The 21099-nt window shown below is 43.0% G+C and overlaps 3 protein-coding genes across 3 annotated transcripts; 1 reads left to right on the forward strand and 2 right to left on the reverse strand.

Annotated features, from left to right (window-relative positions):
- Window positions 1-4411: 4411 nt before the first annotated feature.
- LOC104405124 (scale keratin-like) lies at window positions 4412-4768 on the reverse strand. Its single transcript, XM_010013731.1, has one exon. It carries the CDS (start codon window positions 4766-4768, stop codon window positions 4412-4414), a length of 357 nt encoding a protein of 118 aa, XP_010012033.1.
- A 4530-nt stretch (window positions 4769-9298) lies between these two features.
- LOC104405127 (feather beta keratin-like) lies at window positions 9299-9628 on the reverse strand. Its single transcript, XM_010013735.1, has one exon. The coding sequence runs from the start codon at window positions 9626-9628 to the stop codon at window positions 9299-9301; it is 330 nt and encodes a 109-aa protein (XP_010012037.1).
- Window positions 9629-12065: 2437 nt separating this feature from the next.
- On the forward strand, window positions 12066-12395 carry LOC104405128 (feather beta keratin-like). The gene has a single exon (XM_010013737.1). The coding sequence runs from the start codon at window positions 12066-12068 to the stop codon at window positions 12393-12395; it is 330 nt and encodes a 109-aa protein (XP_010012039.1).
- The last annotated feature ends 8704 nt before the right edge of the window (window positions 12396-21099 follow it).

The following is a 21099-nucleotide window of genomic DNA, read 5'->3' on the forward strand; positions in this document are numbered from 1 at the left end:
ACCACGGTGGTGCCCAGCAAAGCACTTTCCAAGTGTAAATTTCCATCTCTAAATTCACAGACACAATGCTTAGTCTACAGCACTGACATTGCTCAGTGTTACTTAATTTCAGACATCCCAAACAGCTAATACTTGTTCCTCCTTTCAGTCTTTTCACTCCAGCAAAAAAGAGGAATAATCCCTGTTCCCTGTAAGAAAAAAATGTAGAAAACTAAATATCAGGAGCAGCAGAGACTCAGTGCTTTAAGCTCTGGTGATACAGCCAATTCAAACTGTAATGAAGCTGCAAATGAGTTGTTGAGTGCTATGCAGGCAAAGAATAAAGGCTGCCACAGCCCTCAAGTGCTTTCAGTGTAAATAGACAAACAAAGCATAAGCACCATTCGCATCTTTTATACAGAGATTAAAGTCTATGTTTTCTATATTAATAAAAACATAAGTAAATATTTTCCCCAGGTGGCAAAGAAATCACTTGGCAAAGGCCAGAACTGAATTCCTCTCTCCAGTAATCCCATCTAACAATTGTATAGTCTCTGTTTCCAGTTTTATATTCCACTGGTTAACTTCAGGTTTGCTTTTCATTCTTATTCACATGTTTTCAAGGAGTTCTGCTTATTTTAGCTGAAAAATGGTGTATGGCATGGTCAGTAAGTTACAGGACGTATGACATTTAACAGATCATAGAATCATGGAATCAAGGAGCGGTTTGGAGCGGAAAGGACTTTTAAAGATCACCTAGTCCAACTCCTCTGCCGTGAACAGGGATATATTTTCACTAGATCGGGTTGCTCAAAGCCCCATCTAACGTGGTCTTGAACACTTCCAAAATACGCTGACCTGAATATTGAAGACATGGGGCTTATATAACTTGTTTTCTAAGTAAAAGGGGAGAATAAAGTAAAAAAAAAAAAAGAGAAAAAAGAAGAAGAAGATTAATTTCTTTAGGTTTCTTGGATAGAGCATTTTGTTTAAAACATCTGAAACATTCAAGTTCAGATCCTCCAACTGCAAAACTGATAAAGGCAGACTGCAAGTAGTCACTTTACTAGTTCTTCCAGAATCAAAGCCTGGAAGGAAGCTGTCATTCAGCAAGACATATTTCTGCATCTGTTAAGCCGTTGTGCCTGCAGGCTATTTACCAGTGGTGTGATTCTGAACCACATAAAAAACCATTAGGCTCTAGTAGTGACTAAATATTTAGGGAATCCACCTATTTAAATCAAACATGAAAGGCTTAGCTCCAACAGATATCTGTCTTGAAATGTAATTTAGTGCGTGGGGAGGGCATATTCTTCAAGCTGTATTTACATCATCTTTATGAAGCAACTTCCGATTGCATCTCATTTAACAATAGTGTTACCTTGTACTAAGATGCAAGCACGTGTTCAGAGCACACTTAGACAAGAGAAGAGAGAGTGTAGTGACCTCTATAGCTCAAGATGAGACAGTGTGATGTCATTTATTGTTGCTTCCTGCTCTTGGTAATTACTTGTTTCGCTTGCAGGAGGAACAAGAGTTGCTGGTGCTGTCAACAGCCCAGACTTCCCATGATTGACCGGGAATTGCAGGAGACCTCACAGCCAGATGTGATCCCCATGTTGCAGTGGCCAGCAAACTGCCAAGATCTCAGGACTGCTTCCAGATCATGATGATAAACAGCAGCTGGTGTTCCTCCCATCTTACATCTGCATATGGTGTGACCTGGGACGCTTTGTTACTGACAGTGAAATCACTTATCTTCTGCTGTCCTCATCTGTATTACACTTAGATGAAAGCGTAATGCAAGTTCAGCCTGCTGTGCATTTGGGAAGTGGCAGATTGCTGGTTGTCAGGAGCTGTACAGAATAATGTAAGGCAGCTAAAGAACAGTCCTTTGGTGTTTTCTCTGGTCTGTGGTCCTAACACGCAAATTCAGACTGGCAAATAGTGGTGGTGTGAAGTATTATGTCTTCAACCATTCAAAGTCAGTAAAGTCCCTCAATATATCAAAATGTGTTAAGGTGATCTATTTTTAGTCTGGGCTCTAACCTCCAGCTCCCACATGTGCCTTTTCTGTTGTATAACCAGTACGTAGGCAGAGCAGCTTCATCCAGGTATGCTGACAACATCCACATGAAATGATGTTTGACTGCACCCTTTCACCCCAGCGTGAGAAACCGGCTGCTATTTCAAGTCCAGAGGATCTTCTCAGCAAGACGGGCTGAGAAAAGGATCAATGTAATTCTACTGTTCAGTGTGGGATGAACAAAAATCCTGAAACAAGGACTTCTATAGCGATCAACACCACGGTGATGTGTCTTGAAAATACCTGAACTGGTAGCTTTAGTGCTCTGCATACTGGTACAAATAAGTACTGGTTTTTTGACAGCATCCTTGTGACTCCAAGAATAACCATGCAGTGCACTGGAGACATGAAGCATGAAAACAAGGCAAAGCCTTCAGACACATCTTAACAAGAAAGAGGTGTTGCCTGGCTATCTCATGGGAGCCTCATATAATTTCAGCTCATTTTACAAGTGAAGTCACACCTCCAAACCCTTTGAAGTTATTGCCACATTCTTGATCTTATCCAAACAGATTTCTGCAGTGTGAGTCTGGGGTTTGCCTGGAATTAGCCTGCTCAAGTCTTGTGAAGTTTGCCAGTGCATGCTGGTACTCCTAGGAAGAGCAGCTTCACACAGGGAAAAGCAGAAGTGAAGAGCAACATCTGATGTGTGGTCCACCTTGGTTGGCATTGCAAGCATAGGATCAGATGAATGCCTTTTAATGGGCTGTACTAATAGTATGCAAATTGTATCACTAGAAAAACAGCTTTACAGGACATCATAATAAGCAGCTTGTAGCCATGTTGCTGTTGAGCAAAGAGAACATACCCAGTATCCATTAATTGAGGGCCACAAGGATGCTCAGGGGGCTGGAGAACCTCCGATATGGAAACAGGCTGTGAATTTGGGCTGTTCACCCTGGAGAAGAGAAGCTGGGTGGAGACCTCAGAGCAGCTTGCAGCATCTGAAGGGGGCTGTAAGGATGATGGAGAGGGACTCTTCATTGGGGACTGTAGCCATAAGACAACAGGAATGGATTTAAATTTAAACAGGAGAAATTCAGATTAGATATAAGGAAGAAGTTCTTCATAGGGAGGGTGGTGAGGCACTGGAACAGGTTGCCCAAGGAAGTTGTCTATGTTCCATCCCTGGCAGTGTTCAGGGCCAGATCGGACAGAGCCTTGGGTGGCGTAGTTTAGTGTGAGGTGTCCCTGCCCATGGCAGGGCGGTTGGAACTGGATGATTTTAAGGTCCTTTCCAACCCAAAGTGGTCTATGATTCCACAGTCACCTGTGAGAAGCCTGAAATTTAGGTGTAAAGTTCCTGAGATGGAAAATATTTTTTGGCCTGAATGATATGTGTTGCTCCACAGGGAAGGTTTAAGAACTAATCCTTTCTTTATTTTAACTGAGGTTGACAAGTATTGAGAGATATTAATGAGAAAGTTCAAAGAACTCACAGAATTTCAGCAAAGATGTTCCATTCGGTTAAAAATTCCTGATGGCTATTCAAAGGAAAATCTTACCCACAGATCATTACATGCTATTTTTAAACAATGAAAACTATCATAAAACCAATGTATGGGGACATACTTAAACTGGAGCCTCAAGCAAGTAGTGGGACACATGGAAGATCTTTAAAGTTACTCATGTGTGTAACTTTCTTTACTAGCATGTAGGAAATACACACTGAACCACACCTGTCCTGGAAGAAGTTTCAAACATAGTCATAAGGGTTACAAAACATGTTTATCCAGCATGAAATTATTTTTGTGAAGGCAGTTATTATGCTCATTAAAAAAAAGGGCTTGATTGCCTTCCAGCTTTAGGCACTGAAAGAAATCAAACACTCATGTTTCACTATAGAGGTTGATGCTCACCCAGAATGCTATGTAAACAGCAAATTATGGAAAAAAAAAACAACAACCCACCACAAGACAAGAAAGCTCAGAATTTTGATGCACAGTAATTTAATGAGAATGTAAGAAGCAAATATCTTACTGAGAATGAAAAACACAGAGAAAATCGCCAGAGTCTCATTAAAGGCTGCAAGTAAAGAGTTGTTCCAGGGCTATGCATTTCACATACAATACTCTTTCTTTTTCATGGCATGGAAAGACTTACACAATCTCATCCCACTTTCAACCAGCCGAAGATCATTGATATAACTAATTTGAGGCCATTATTATCAGGAGCCACTGGAAAGAATAGTCAGAAAATGGAATTAAATCATAAGCTTGAGAATGACACCTAAGAGTGATTTTTAGCGATGCACAGTTCACACTCCAGGAAAGCAAGGCCAGTAACAGGATTTGTGGAGGCATATCTTCCATGGTGTTGGATGATTGCTCCTTCTTCATTACACATTTAACATGGTCTGCAGCTCCCAAAACGATAACCACTGGATCCATAGGAAGAATATGATCTCCCATAATTGTACAAGCTCCTAGAGCCGTAGGAGCCACTGTGACCCAGAGAGCTCATGGATCCAAAGAAGCTCCTAGTGCTGGATGGTGCTGAGCTGCCCACTATGCTCTCCTGAGGGCAGGAGTTAAGAATGGGTCCTGGGAAGGTCATGACCACAGGGGGTGGGTAGATCACAGCTCTTGAATCACCACAGGAGGTGACACAGGGACGGCTCCAGGCATTCACAATTGGCTGTGGGCAGGTCACTTCGCAGGGTGCAAGGCAGTGGGAGCTGATCATCTGTCTATAGGAAGACATCTTAGGGAGTGGAGATAAATCTGAAACACACAAGACCAAAGCAACACAAGGCTGAAAGCTCAGATACCAGTGGAATGGAGATTATACTTGGAAGAGAAAGAATACAAGATAGCAAGAAGACCAGAAGGAGGCTAAAGAATTCGCTTTTGTCTTAGAAGCCATGCCCCTTTTCTCATCTTCTCATGCTCTCCTCCTCTCCCCTGGAACAATACTTATTTCTTTTGACTCCTATTTATGGAGCCAAGTTAATACATAAAAATATCACTATCAAGCAAAGAAACTGCATGTTTGATCTTGAGTTATCCCCCTGTTCTTTACCATTTCTCCTTTCCACCATTCCCTTTTGAATCTGACTTCCTGTGGCATTTGACCATTTCTTTCATAAACAGCTGCAGAAAAGAACAGAAACACTGGCTAGCAATTCTACAGTAACATCCTGTGCTGATTCTGTACCACCTGTAATCACTACTGTTGTATGAGGAAAGTCGTTGCTATTCCAGTTGTAAGAGGTAACTGAGACTGAGAAATGAATGCGTTGCCCAGGGCCATATGGTGAAGTAACTGGAGAGACTGAGTTAAAATTGATGCAAGCCTGGTTGTTAATGACAGTGTTATTCTCCAACCTTTCAGATGCTACAGCTGGCACCAGTGCTTTCCTGCATGTTCTTTACATAGATAAAATAAGCAGCAGCCACATCCTGTAATTGCTCATAAAGAGAATTTGCTTGGCAGAATATCCCACGTTTGGGTAGGAATGTAGTACTAGTGAGTTTTCCAGTATAACCAGGACTCCTGTGAATGTGGTCCCAGCCATCCTGCTAAAGATGACTGAGGTGACAGATGACTGTGGCAAAACTAGGAGCTGTGTGTAATTTTGGGAAGTCCTTTTCTTTAATCATAAGATCACTTGATCACTCGTAAAATCAATTTACAGCTCCTCTTGATCTCTGTCTTACCTTACTAAAACCCATAAAATGGAAGGCTGGGAATAAAGGAAAGAAATAAGGTCCTGACCATGACAAGTACATAATGTAATGTATGACAGGCTTCAAATTAATTCAGAAATAATGGCAAAGAACAGAGCAAAATGTTATTGCTAATGCTGGCTTCCTAGTTCAGTCTGAGACTCAGAGTTAACTTTTCTTGGTAGTCACCATTACAAGTCAAGTTGAACAAAGTCATAAAGGCAGGATGGTCAGGAATTAGGAATTCACTATCTCTCACTATAAAGAAGCTTGCATATCCCAAACTTTTAACTGCTCTGAAAGCTCCTGCGTTTTTACAGCCTGCCATGGAATATATAGGAAACAGTTCTTTCTAAAAGAAAGCTTCAAACATTTCTAAGAATCAGTTCGTTTTCAGTTAAAAGCAGCATTGCAATAGAATCAGGCTCAGACTTACCCTTTCACAGCAAAGAGCGAGTCAGGAGAAATGGTTGGAGAAGCCCAGAATGGGGAGCGCTTTTATTCCTTTTCTTAGGCAATCAGGATGATATGAAACATTCTTCATGGATGATGTCCTAATGCATTATCAAACAGAAATTCACCCCACCTGTAACTGCCCCAGATAACGCAATTATTTTGCTTAGTGATGGTGATCACTGTTGCTTTCTTGTCATAACACTGGCAGAGTAATTTTGTTTCTTTTATTGCTTTTTCCTATTTCTGTGATTGCCTCATGGAGCAAAGATTGCTCAGAAGTTTATCCATAAACACAATATGCTGACATACCTGAGATACTACCCCACTTTCCAAGTCATACTCCAGTGAGGGGGCGTTACGCAACTTATCCCATCATACCTACGCACATTAATTCCTATGACTCTGACATGAGACACATTACGCTCCACAGACATCTTCCTACTGAGTTTGGAAATAGGAAGCATTTGTTCCCATCCTCCTGGCCAAGAAATAAGCACAAAGCACATGTCTGACTTCAAGCTTTAACAGTTGGAGTAACCTATAAGCAGGGAGCTGCTGTTATCCAACCCTGGCGTGGGGAACAGAAGAATGAGAAATTCATGTCCAGCTTTCATTGTCAGGGACTCCATGGGCCCATTGCTAAAATCCTCAGGGCTCCTGAGTGATGAACAATTCATGGTTTGGGATGAAACTTGGTCAGGGAGTGAAGCCATGCATCACCCTAGAAAAACATTAGGCTGGAATCTTAAAGTGCAGCTTCAGCTGATGCAGGAGATTAGCTGCTTGCTTCAGCAGATTTATTCCTCAGATCCAGCAACCTGTCTTCAGTTCTTTGGTTATTTACTCATAAAACTATTTTGAGTCTCACCATTCTGTATAGCTAAGTTGACACAAATTGCAAATGTTTCTCTAACCTCCTGAAGATGAGTTCTTCCCCTCTAAAATCCAGCCCCTCTACAGAATTTAAAGTTGAATGCCTGGTTTTGAGTAATCTTGAGACTTCTGCTCTAAAATGTTAATTTTATTTGTTTGCCCATCAGCATTTGGTCACTGTTAGCAATACTGCAGTGCAATGCTGTATAGATTACCCGGGGAAAGAAAGATGAGGAAGCCTCTTCCAGGGCCACCTTGGGGTTTCCCTCCACTTGGTTTTCCTGGCAGTGCCTGTGGAAACACTCCTTGAAGTTACTGATAGTTTATGGTAGAGGATTCACATAAATAAGAAACATGGTCTGTTCCTCCTGCCCAAACCACACCTGGTTTCATTTTGTCTGGAAGCAGGTAATGACAGTGATGACAGATACCTAAAATGAATCACGTAATTCTTGGAGATGTGTTCCTCTTCCAACCATCCTGCCCTCCTGAAGGGGCAAAGGAAGGTAGCTACATACTAGTATCGATACTGCTGACACCCCAGACTGCTGCTTTTGATTCATGATGTTCAGGGTTACTACCACATGCTTTGCTTTTGTAATTTTACACAAAGCGGCATCCAGATGGAATTATAGAATCAACAAGGTTGGAAAAGACCTTTAAGATCATCAAGTCCAACCATTACCCCAGCACTGCCAAGTTCACCACTAAACCATGTCACTAAGGGCCTCATCTGTATGGTTTTTGAATACTTCTACAGAAGTGTTCAGAACACATAGAACCATAGAATGGTTAGGATTGGAAAGGACCTTAAGATCATCTAGGTCCACCCCCCCTGCTATGAGCAGGGATGCCTCCCACTGGACCACGTTGCTCAAAATGCTGTGGATCCAACCAGGACCTTGTCGTCCAACCTGGGTGGATAAGCCATAAAGAGAATGCAATGAAAAGGAGTACCTGCCAACAAGGAGGCAATGAGTAGCACTTTCTGTTTGAAGAACAGTATTTCTAAGTACTTAAAAAATAATATTCATGCCTTGGTCTGACTAGACTTCAAGCCAAAAAGCATGACTGCTGCTGGTGTGGACCCACTGAACTCTGTTGTTGGAAAGGCTCCAAAGTAAGGAACATGGAATAAATATTCATAAGGATAACGCAAGACTCAGCACTGCGCTCTTGTGGTTCAGCTGAGAGCATGAAGCAAGCTGAGTGAGAGTTATCTCAGACACTTCTAGACAAGATGAATTCATGTTTCTGAGCTGAAGTGTTGGTTTACCCTCAGCTTGTCTGAAAATCGTAGATCGGAATTACTGATGCATCTGTAGGACCTCCAGAGATAGGATTTCCATGTGTCCCAAAGACATGACTTTGGAATCTTTTCCAAACACAGTGTGCAAGGTTCAGCCAGCAATTTGTGTAGTGAAAACATGGATATGAAGTGAGGACAAAAGTGGGTATATTTATTTGAATATACAAATCTGTCAAATATTGGTGTCTTCTAACCCTAATAACAACACTCTGCATATGTATTCTTTAAAGGAGTCCTGAAGCAAACACACTTCCCAGTGCAAAGGCATATTTATGATGACATAAACCATGCAAGATGCTGATTCTAGTTCCAGCTGCTGGGAAGGAGAAATTATGCATTGCACAGGGTATATCCTGGCCTTTTCCATGTGAGTAAATCTATAATCGTCAGCTAATAAATGGATGTGAGGCATGGAGGTGTGAAGAAAGGCTGGAATAAATCAAAAAGAGAATACTATTAGGATGCAGCATGATTTTTATTAGGAACAAGAAATGACATTTACATTAATAACAAGCTGTCCTGGGTTCAGCTGTAGCAGTCAAAAACCCAACACATGGAAAAGAAACTTCCCTGATATAAATTTTGTCATATCTTCTAGGTTGAACATGAAACCAGAAAAAAGTGCATGTGTTCACAGAAAAAGCACAAAATGACCCACTTTCTCACCCATACTGTCAGAATGGAAAATGCATATTTTGATAAATCAGTGCAGATTTACAACAACAACATCACAAGCAAACAGAGCATAAGAAAGACAAGCAGAAGAGCAGTTCCCATGGGTGCTAAGAAGCACACATGGGACCCAATGGGTTAATTGGGAGCTGTGGGTGCCCAAAACTTTGGAGAGCTCCTCAGCTCAGTTACACATCCAGGTCTTGCCGTCAGCTCCTCCACTGCTTCTTCTGCCAGACACAGCTTCTGCCATGCTTAGCATGGCCCACAGCCCTCATAGCCCTGGCTCCAGAGCTGGCTGGAGGAAGAGGAGGAGAAGCAGCCCCCATAGATAAGGGAGCCCTGCAGGCCCCTGGGGCGGTCCAGCCCCAGTGGGGATGAGGTGCCCACAATGCTCTCCTGAGGGCAGGAACTGAGGATGGGACCCGGGAAGGTGATGACCACAGGTGGTGGGTAGACCACAGCACGGGAGTCTCCACAGGAGGTGACACAGGGCTGGCTCCAGGCGTTGGCGATGGGCTGCGGGCAGGTCACCTTGCAGGGTGGGGAGCAGCGGGAGCTGAGCTGCCGGCTGGAGAAGGACATCTTCGGGCAGAGAGGTGAACCTGCAACACACCAGGGAGCCTGAGCTAACCTTCTGCTCATGCGCTTGCTGCACAGGCCACCTTGCTCTGCCTTGCAAGCAGCAGGGGAGGCTCAGAACATGCTGTCTGGAGTTGCTCTGCTAATGCTTAGGTGCTTTTATTCTCTCTCTCTCTCTTCCCCCTTCCGTGGTCTTCTTTCTCCCTCCCCAGCAGCTCCTCCATGCCTCATAGGCTTTCCGCACACTGAAAGCTTCTAGAGCTGGCCACCCTCAAAGTGACAAACAAGCTGGAGATCACCCATCACCAAGTTTTTCAGCAAAACCCACTACATCTACCAAAGCCTGCAGAAAGAGTGCATTTTTGATGAAAAAGAGGCATTAGAAAGGCAAGCAGAGTATTTCTGAAAGAGTTAAAACTACTCAAGTGTAACACTCTAACCCAGAAAGATTAAGCAGGGTCAAACTTACTCAAGACACCAAAGAGGAGAAGTAAAGAGCAGCCGACTGACGCCATCTGTTCTGTGAGCCCTTTTTATACTGTTTCTTGAGCTGCCTGCTGGTCTGTGACACCTCATGAACAAGATCTTAATTAGTTCCCAAACACTCAGATTACATGTCACACCTCAACTCCTCATCCAGGCAAACAGTTTCCTCACTGTTAGCAAGTATTACCCAGCCCACATTATCCTCAGTGTCTCTCAGGTTCTTCCTTCTTAGAAATCACTCAGCTGACTTCTCTAGATTTGCAGGATGATTATTTATTACTTGTTTTCCTCACAGATACTGAAGTTTCTGTTTCCCAGGTTGATTTCATACTCTAAGTTCATTACAATATTTTAACTCCAGATACTGTTACCTTCTTGGGGACTGTTATTAAATTTCCTTTGGGAATATCTAGACTTCTAATCCCTTTCCTATGCTGGTGCAGGTCAGTGTTGAGGCACTGAATCACTGAGGACACTGCAGGCATCCAAGCAAGGTGGGACATTGCAATCATCTCCCAGAGGAGTTAAGGTTTTTTGTATGCTTTCAGCCAGGGCCCCTAGGGTCTGCGTTTGAAGTAGGGTCTCTCCTTAGGGACAAAGGAAGCACATGGGGCTAGACCCCAAACTTAGGTGTCCTGTAACACACAATAAAGCATCCTGATCCCCTGTGTGGCTTTAGAGGATTGTTGTTCTCTCTTCTATTTTCACCTAAGTAAAACAAAGAAACAACAAAACACCATTTTAATAGTTATTGAAGGATTTTCTTCACATCAGACACAGGGACATAATATCACTGCAGCCGGGAGGATGTGCCGGCCTGCATCTACTGGGGCTGTGGTGCAAAGACTTCAGAGGGACAGAATGTGTAGTTGTGGTTTTCTGTTCAGAGGCAAAAGAAAATACAGAAGATCTCCAAGAGTTCACAAAACAAATCACCTCTATGCTTTAGTGTGCTGTATCAGACCTGCAGTGTGGAGCTGGGATGAGGAACAAAGCAGATGCAGTATATCTTTAACCTTTATTCCAAGTATAAGCCCTCTAGTGCTTCAACTCAGTACCAGCTGGGTTTAGGGAAGCAAATCAACCCACATTGCATTGCACTACCTGTGATACTGCGGAGTGCTTGAAAAACACTGGCTATGTGAAGCAATTGCTCAAGCAAAGTAGTTTTCCAACACTTTTGTCATATTGGTAAAATCAGCAAAATGCTGCAGGAAGTGAAACTGCTTCAAAAGGTTTAAGGAAGAAACAGAAGGGTGTTGGAAGAAACTGATAATTGTCCAAAGATGAATAAATCAGTCATAGAAGCGTGGGAAGTAATGTGTCTTGATGTGTTTTAATAATCTGAAACATGAACTATGTCTCAATCCCCTCCAGGCAATCAAGGAGATGGTATATAAGGGCATCTGGCTCAGAAGTCCTCAGATCACAGGTCCTCACTTCTCCTCTTTGTTGATCCGAGTAAGTCTATCCCTTCTTTATCTTTTATCTTTAAGTGCAGATAGCCTGAACCTCAACCAGTTTTGCATGAAGGCCTTTTTCTCTGATATTCTCACTGATGAACAGGGCAGCTGCAGATCTGTCCAAGCTCCACTGTAGCAGCTACAAATCAGAGGACTCAGCCAATATTGGGCTCAGTCCAAGTTCTTTTACTCTGGAGGATGAACTGACTGGTGCACCTTGGCCTAGCTTCTCAGCTGGCTTGGGCAGCACTAAATGTTCAGAAATCCTATGAGAGCATGGAGGAGCTGCTGGGGAGGGAGAAAGGAGGCAGGGAAGAGAGAAAGAGAGACAGCTAAAACGCCTAAGCATTAGCAGAGCAACTCCAGACAGCATGTTCTGAGCCTCCCCTGCTGCTTGCAAGGCAGAGCAAGGTGGCCTGTGCAGCAAGCGCATGAGCAGAAGGTTAGCTCAGGCTCCCTGGTGTGTTGCAGGTTCACCTCTCTGCCCGAAGATGTCCTTCTCCAGCCGGCAGCTCAGCTCCCGCTGCTCCCCACCCTGCAAGGTGACCTGCCCGCAGCCCATCGCCAACGCCTGGAGCCAGCCCTGTGTCACCTCCTGTGGAGACTCCCGTGCTGTGGTCTACCCACCACCTGTGGTCATCACCTTCCCGGGTCCCATCCTCAGTTCCTGCCCTCAGGAGAGCATTGTGGGCACCTCATCCCCACTGGGGCTGGACCGCCCCAGGGGCCTGCAGGGCTCCCTTATCTATGGGGGCTGCTTCTCCTCCTCTTCCTCCAGCCAGCTCTGGAGCCAGGGCTATGAGGGCTGTGGGCCATGCTAAGCATGGCAGAAGCTGTGTCTGGCAGAAGAAGCAGTGGAGGAGCTGACGGCAAGACCTGGATGTGCAACTGAGCTGAGAAGAATGGCTCTCTGAAGGAATGGTGAACTATGTGTGCTTCTTAGCACCCATGGGAACTGCTCTTCTGCTTGTCTTGTTTGTGCTCTGTTTGCTTTTAATGTAAATTCTCTCACAATGCATCTTGTTCATTCTTGGAAATCAAATTATTGATCATGAAAATTTGTTTCTCACTGTCAGAGCACAAAAGCACTTTTATCACTGGAAACTGGTCCATGTATGTTTTCAGTTGTTTGGGACCATGCCTTTCTTTGATAGTGTTATACTTTGATTCCTTTATGTCTAATAGGAAAGATCCATAGAGGTCACCTCATACTGTGATTTGTCATGTCCATTTGAAACTTGAACCAAGACAGAAGAAAAATGTGCTGAAAATAAATCAGTTTGATACAGTTTATTAAGTTGGCCCTTTTAAAATCCATCTTGTATTTTTCCTTTACTTTGCTGAAAATCTACACTTCTTGGTCCTAATAAACACTTAATGATTGCATCCAAAGAACATTCACCTGTTCGCTTTCCTCTTTGTTTTGAGGGAACATAGCCACTGCAAATGAATAGAACCAAACCATCCCCGTATCTCAGAGATCTGCAGATGAGTGTTGTGCTCTTACAGACAGTGTTTATATAATGCCTATGGATCATTAGGAAATTTTGCTTACAGCATGCAGAGCTCCCCTGTGTGTCTGATCTTATCTTTACAGGAATCAGGTGTCAGAAAACTGCCCAAACCTTAAATAATACTTTCAAAACCAGGGTAAAGTACTAAATAGCCTCTCCAAAAGCATTGGAGTAGCTTATCTCTACTTCCCCTACCTTTCCATGGGGTTTTACCAAAACTATTGTAATTCTATACACGGTAAAAAAAGGGGGAATAGTAGATGATGCTATAATTCTATACAACATAGAAAAGAGAATATTAGACAGTTCACAGCAGCAAAGGGAACTTCAAGAGACATTCAGAGAGAAAAATTAGCTGGTGACGGAACCCCAGTCCGAGAAACAGGAAACTTGAATCTGCTTCCCTACATTGTACTTTCCTATCTTGCTTTCTGAGACCATAAAACTGCCTCAGCTGGAATCATAAATGTCCAAAACCAGGTAACTTTTTCTAGGTTAACTTCTTATTACTGAGCAAAGTAAAAGAGCCTCCTGGCAGAATCCTGAGAAACAGGGAAGTGGAAATTGGAGCCTAAAGAAGGTCAGCAGACACATTTCAAAGAACAATTTAGATGACCAGAAGGCAACTGCAGTAAAGGAAAGTAAAAATAGAGAGTTCTCAGCAAATAGGGAACAGTGATCCAACAATGCTCGTGGACCAGCTGGAAGCAATAATAAATTACTTCAAGGTAAATAAAAGCCAAGTAGCCTCTCAATTGTTGCTTGCTGTTGTGTTTATCTTATTTAGTAGGGTACTGTGATAGCACCTAGCTTATTGTCAAAGCACCTCAATAGAATTTCAGATGTAGACTACTGGATAGTGTTCTAGGAATAAGGAAAGGGGTAAGACTGAAGGTGTAATGAAGGTATTGTGCTGTAAGAGGGTATGATAGGCTACCTGCTGCTTTCTAGTAAGTGTCCTATGCTCTCTTGTTTTACTACTGCATGCATGCATGCTTCTGGATGTGAAAATAATGGTAATCCTCCTTTCTGTTCCCTGTATTATTTTCTGTCTCCAGAAATTTTCTAGCAGTTCAAACTGGTGCAGTACAATATCTAAAGTGGGCATAGATGACATGAAAACTCACTGCTGACCAGAGGATTAACAGAGTGGGTTTGACTGGGTAAGGTCTTAGGTCTTAGCTCTCTTCTTGCTATACAGTTTAACTGTGATGGAAATGCCAATGCCCTGCACAGGAGATTCTCTCAGTGGTGTTATTTCACCAAAACACGTAGAAAGCAAACACAGAATCCTAAAATTATGATGCAGCATGATTTTTTTTTAATGGGCAATAGAAGAGGGAAGTTTACAAAAGCGAAACGTGATCATATAGAGAACAAGGTATCTGAGGCTTTTCCAACTGAGGTTTCTTGTTTCAGGAAGCTTCATTTCAAACAATGTTTCTTCTTTTGTAGCTATAGGCTTGACAATGCAGTCCAGTTTTCATCTGTTAACTCTTGATTGACATCAGGCAGTATCAAGAGGGAGAAATCACAGTATACAAACTTTTCCATTATGATGCTTCTATAACGTTACGAGGTTGAATGTGGAAGAAGTATTAATGCATTTGAAAATCTGGACATAAGAAGAGTTGAAGAACACATAGCTAAGAAAGAAGAAGTACATAAGGAGGTACAAGCACAAATACAATGTAAAGTGTTAGACAGAGTCAGCCTTTTTATGTCAGCATCTTAAAACCCCATCTTACTCTTGAGTTTGTATCTTGCATTCAGTATCCTGACTGCTCTTGGTGCAAGTGTACTCCTGCTGGGTTTGGTAGGGCTTGCACCTTCTAGAGTAATAACCACTGAACCTCTGAGAAAAATAAGGGAATGAGAACTTGCTTTCCTTTGATCCCCTGTAAACAAAAGAGCCTCCGTAACCATATGATCCACCATAGCCAAGTGAAGTCCCAATGCCAGCTGGTGCTGAGGATCCCACTATGCTTTCCTGAGGGCAGGAGCTGAGAACTGGCCCGGGAAAAGTGATCACAACGGGGGGTGGGTAGACCACTGCCCTGGAGTCACCGCATGATGTAACACAGGGCTCGTTCCAGGCATTGGCGATGGGCTGGGGGCAGGCCACCTCACATGGTGTGGAGCACTCGTAGTTGCACAGCTGTCTGTAGGAGGACATTGTTCTGTGGTAGAAGTGGATCTGAAAGACAGAAGACTGTGTAAAGCAATTCCATGCTAGGTCAGAGATCTATGTTCAGGCACTCAAGAGTATTTGATGAGGAATCATAGAATGGTTAGGGTTGAAAAGAACCTTAAGATCATCTAGTTCCAACCCCCAGGCTACCCACTTGGGTACCTTCCTGAATAGAAATGAAGTGGCTTTGTAGTTCCTGTCTCTCTCTCCCACCTCTTGATCACACTGCTTGAGTAACGTTTATCTTGTGACCTTGCCAGACTCAACTCTTCTTCCTGTGTACATCAAGCAACTTACACTTTTGACATATCTATACATAACATGTGAGAACAAATCCCAAAGTGCTACACCACAAGCGGTGCTTGCTTCAGTTGTGTTCCCTTGTAAAAGGAGCACAAGCACTTCTATAATTTATGAGAGCAATTGTCATCTCGCCCAGCCCCTTCTCCTCAGTAGTCAACCTGTAGGACAGGATTTATATGACCACCTGTTACACAGGGCTTCAAAACTGAGCTTCACCCACTACTAAAGCCAAGATAAGGCTGCAGCTCATTTCTATCTAAAAGCAAGAAGTCATGAATCCTAGAAGCACTTAGTAAGGACTCCAATATTCCCTCCAGAAGCTGGATAATGCCAGCCCCAAGCTCTCTGCAGGATTGGTGAAGCTGCTTTTTCAGAGAGGCAAGCTCTGATAGTGTCATGGCAGACATCTATGTAGCATTCAGTTAGAGCTATTATAAAAAGTGCATGAAAAAAGAACAAAGAATTAAGATCTTACCCAGCTTCCAGAGGAGAAGTCAGGAGAATCTGTTGGGAGAAATGTGACCAGCGTGTGCTTTTATACTGCTCTTGGGATAGTCTGGAGGATCTGAGACACCCTTTGCACATGATGTTTGATTAGATTTGGAAAGGAAGCTATTACACATGACACCTCACAGCATATAGTCATTTTGCTCACTGTTGGAAGTTATTAGGCAATTCCCAGTTTTCCATTACACCTTACTACATCATCCTTCTCTAAACTTTTTGATCATATTCAGATTAATCAGATTTCAGCCTCCCTGAAACAACCCCCAGAGAGGCAGTAATGAGAGGTAGTTCAGCTAAGTTAAAACCATCTGCTTGACAATCGTGTTGTATTTTATATCTCTTATATTTTAAAATTCACTCAGAGAAAGGGGACAGATTATAAATATTAACCTTGAAGCTCCAGGGTGCAAATCTACTTATTTCACCTGCTTCATGTCCCTACTTTCAGCTGCTTAGAAAGGGTTTCATATGCTGGGACCAACAAACTAGCAAATCTGTGCAATTCCCTCCAAGGCAGAAAATGCAGAGTAGAAAGGTTGTTGACTTTAAACCTTACACACTTCTTGTCACCCCAACAGTCAAAGCAAGGGGTGATTTATAGTGTGAAGAGAGGCTTTGCTCAGACTGTGGTAAGAGCTGCTGTTCATTCCCCTCTTTTTTTTCCCCCTCATCTTTACAGTTAGTTCTGTGTGTACTCCAGGACAAACTTCTTTCCAAATCTAGACACCAGACCCCCATCTGCACCAACTGAATTTAGCTGATCTCAGTTTGCATTATATGCTGTACAATGATTTCAGCAATGTACTCCAACTCAGTAATTTTGCATCTAGCTGTCCCTCCTGTGCATGTCTTCATTCCAAGCTCAGTATCTTCATAACTGGGCAATATCCATATTCTTGGCCACAGGCAGCCTTTTTTTAGAATTCCATGGCACAGAGTACATGATCATTCCAGAAGAAGTCTTTAATAAGGATCTTGGTGATCCTGAGAAACCAATAAATGTTTCAGCCCTCAACTTTTCCTGTAACCCATACAGTACAGGAGATACATAGGGAGAGGAGAAACTCCACCTTTTTTAATTATCATTGCCCTCTAACAGGATTCTACAGGGCAAGACTCTAAGTAGCAGTGACCTAACTCCTTGATTCTTGAGTAACATTTATCTTCTGTCCTTGCCAGACTCTCAACTCTTCCTAACCTTCCTGTGTACATCACAGCAATCAGTCAGATTGACAGTGGTCAGTTATCTAGGGAGATGTAAAGGATTCAGCTCACAGACTCTCAGCAAAAAATGCCATGGGACATTACTGTGGCATCATTAGGCACCATGAAGCCAGGTGCCTAATGTGACTTAAGATGGAAAAGGGTGTTAAAGTAAAACAATCACAAAAAAGGAGCTTGATTCATTCTCACCCAAAACCAACAAAGGGAGTGGATTGATACCAGGAAGGACCTGGTCATTGAAGTTTTGAACGGAAATGAACCATGAGATGTAGCATTGTGTAATAACATGATGAAGCAGGGAACACCAGAGTAATTAGGATAACTCAGAAAGTTTTTGCATCATCAAGATGAGCTGAATATGCAATATCAGTTGGTAAAGCAGCAGGTCCTCATGAGCAAGGTGGGTTTGCATACACAAGGAGTTTAAGAAAAGTGAAAAACTGCTCAATTGTCAAATCTTTCCTGAACACTCCTTTAGTTATATGATTCTTGCTGACTTGGCTAAAACTAAATTTACTTGATGGTTTTCCAAGTATTTAAATGCAGATAGAAGAGCAGCTTTAATTGTTAACCATATATTCTGGTAAAACGATGGTTCTTGTAAGAGTTTGGCTTAAGTGTGTCTTCAGGGAAGCCTTTTGAACTTGAAGCAGTCTGTGAAAACTTGTTTATAAATTATTAGGCAGAGACTTCTATGTCCACAGAAGATTGATTAGGGTACCCTGTTACTCTTGTTTTCACATGGGTTAATCTTTATGATTCTATGATAATCTTTTGATAGTTCCATACTTGCTAAATCTGAAAGCATTTTGCTGTAGACAACCTTAGATTCATAAGTTGAGCTTTGATATAAAGTTCTCTGAAGAATTCAGGTTATGTATAAGTAAGAAATTCTTTACTGTGAGGGTGGTGAGGCTCTGATGCAGGTTGCACAGAGAAGCTTTGGCTGCCTCATCTTTGGCAGTGTTCAAGGCCAGGTTGGACAGGGTTTGAAGCAACCAGGTCTAGTGGACGGTGTTCCTGCCCGTGGCAGGAGGGTTGGAACTAGATGATATTAAGGTCCATTCCAACCCAAACCAGTCTATGATTCCATAAAGAATCAGAGGCTATTCAGGTGTGTTAGGTGGGTGTAAGCTGTTTGTAACCATTTAGGGTCTGTCTGGAGGAAAAAGAAAATGTCAGAGTCATCAGAGGTGAGCCATCTGACCCATACCATAGACCTGTGCCAGCCCCACTTGCAGATCGTTAGCTGACACTGGGAGGTGAATAAGGAAAGCTATCAAAATGTGCATCTAAGCAATATTATGGAAAGATGGCTAAGGATTACACAGCAGGAAATATTATTTACATCTTCAAAGTGCCTGAGTGGTTCAACTGCACTGAGTAAATCTAAGTGGGGAGTCAGTGGCCACAGTCCTGTCTCTGCCTTCTCCTGAGCAATTTTTTTGTTGTCTGGCAGGACAAAAATGATATCTCTGCACAAATGCCCCATGTTCTCTGTTTATTTGTCTTCATCCCAGTATGTTTATCTCGGATAGGTTTATTCACTGATTTAACAAAAATATTTGAAGCAAATGCAAGGTAGAAAAATAAACAGCAAAGAATAAAACAAAACCAGAAGGAGCACAAGGCAGGGAGGTGAGGGAGGTGCAGACTGCTGGGATTTTAAATGGTTTGCTTTCCTCTTTTCTTACTTCTGGCTTCATTCTGAAAGAATTTTCTGCTCTCTTAAGTGATCCTTGTAGACTTACTGGTGATAGATCATTTCCCATGAGCCAAGTGGCTGCATCAGTAGCTTCTTCTTGCCCTTTGTGACTGTTCTGTAAAATTTTATGACCCACTGTTTTTCCTTCCACATTTATTTCATTCCAGATGGAGACAGATTTTCTGCCTTTTCTCTGGCCTGGAAGGGCAGGACCTACTGCTGAAACTAAAACCCACCCAAATTCTAACTGTACCAATGGCATTAATAGGCGCACCTGTATTTTCCTTCCCAGCTCTTCCTCCAAATCAGAAACTGATGCAAAAAAACCACTATGCACTGATGTCTTGTCTTTCCTGTAACAACCACCTAGACCGCAGGGGTGTTGTGAAAATGCTGTCTTTCCAAGTGAGAGCTGCATTCCTGACCATGTAGTCTCCATTTGGGGGAAGCCACACCTGCACCCGCCTGGCAGCTGGATTTGTGCAGGGCAAGGTACCAGCCAGACCATGCTGAGAGTACTTCCCAGTATGATTTGCTTGGTGGCTGGTGTCCAAAAGACAGACAGATACACATCCTACTTCCTAGAGTCATAGAATGGTTTATGTTGGAAAGGACATTAAGATCATCTAGCTCCAACCCCCCTGCCATGGGCAGGGACACCTCACACTAGACCGTGTCACCCGAGGTCCTGTCCAGCTTGGCTTTAAGCACTACCAGGGACGGAGCGTCCACCACTTCTTTGGGCATTCTGCTCCAGTGCCTCACCACCCTCACAATAAAGAACTTCTTCCTTATATCTAATCTGAACTTCCCCTGTTTAAGTTTGAACCTATCACCTCTTGTCCTATCACTGCAGTCCCTAATGAAGAGCCCCTCTCCAGCACCCTTGTAGCCCCCTTCAGATACTGGAAGCTGCTCTGAGGGCTCCATGCGGCTTCTCTTCTCCAGGCTGAACAGTCCCAATTTTTTCAGCCTGTCTTCCTATAGGAGCTGCTTCAGCCTCTTATCATCCTCACGCTCTTGTCTGGACTTGCTCCAGCAGCTCCCTGTCGTTCTTATATTGAGGACACCAGAACTGGACACAGTACTCCAAGCACTTGCCTATGTATTGCTACACATCACAACAGCACATATGCCCCAGGATAACACCTTGGGTGTGTTTGTACCTGTGTACTCCAGGGCTTTCAGGAGGTGGATAAACATCACCCATGGGATAGGATATAGAGGGAATCCTGCTTCACTATGGTCTGCACCATGGGCTGATGGGATATCTCTGCTCCAGCACCTGGAACATCACCCCGTCTTCTTCATCACTGATATTCGTGTCTGCAGAGCTGTTTCTTTCACATGTTTTCACTCTTTTCTCTGGCTGCAGTTTCCATTCCACATTTTTCCCCCTTCTCAAATACATTATTTCAGAGGTGCTACCTTTGTGACTGATGAGCTTGACCTTGGCCAGCAGTGTGTCTGTCTTGGAGCCAGCCAGCATTTGCTCTGTCGGACATGGAGGAAGCTTCTAGCAGCTTCTCACAGAAGCCGCCCCTGCGGCCCCCTACTACCATAGTATTTGTATAGTGTTCATGGATATAAAACATTTAGGATCTATATCAAGGTCTGCAATTTCCTTTTAACACCTAAATTAATGCAAGAGACTAGTCATTGAGGATTATTTTAGTATCAGTGGGCTATAGACTTAGAAACCTTATAGATAAAAGCAGAAAACAATATGTGATGCAGATAAGATTTTATTGGAATTGACAAGTGGGATGTATCAGACCACAGCAATACTGCAGGCAACAACACAGAGAAATTAAGTTAAATTTACACATAAAGCAAAGCAAAAAGGGCACAGAGCCAGAACAGAGGAAATTGATATTCTGTGCTTGTTTCTCAGGATGGATGAATGTGTCCTGTTCCTGAGAATTCTCGCTCCCTCTTTAAAAGCCACATCTCTCTGTTCACTCATGAGCTGGTGCTTTGTTTTTGCTTCTGCTGAGTCTTGCTGTCCCGGGAAATCTTGCCAGACTTAGCAGAGTGGTATATCCCATAGCTGCGGGAATAGCAGGGGTAGGAGTACCTGC

Source organism: Nestor notabilis, unplaced genomic scaffold, assembly GCF_000696875.1.
Source record: "Nestor notabilis isolate BGI_N333 unplaced genomic scaffold, ASM69687v1 scaffold7074, whole genome shotgun sequence".
Classification (NCBI taxonomy): domain Eukaryota; kingdom Metazoa; phylum Chordata; class Aves; order Psittaciformes; family Psittacidae; genus Nestor; species Nestor notabilis.

Excerpts from the sequence above, each read along its gene's own strand:
- LOC104405128 (XM_010013737.1), top strand. The coding sequence starts at position 12,066 with ATGTCCTTCTCCAGCCGGCAGCTCAGCTCCCGCTGCTCCCCACCCTGC.
- LOC104405124 (XM_010013731.1), bottom strand. The coding sequence starts at position 4,768 with ATGTCTTCCTATAGACAGATGATCAGCTCCCACTGCCTTGCACCCTGC.
- LOC104405127 (XM_010013735.1), bottom strand. The coding sequence starts at position 9,628 with ATGTCCTTCTCCAGCCGGCAGCTCAGCTCCCGCTGCTCCCCACCCTGC.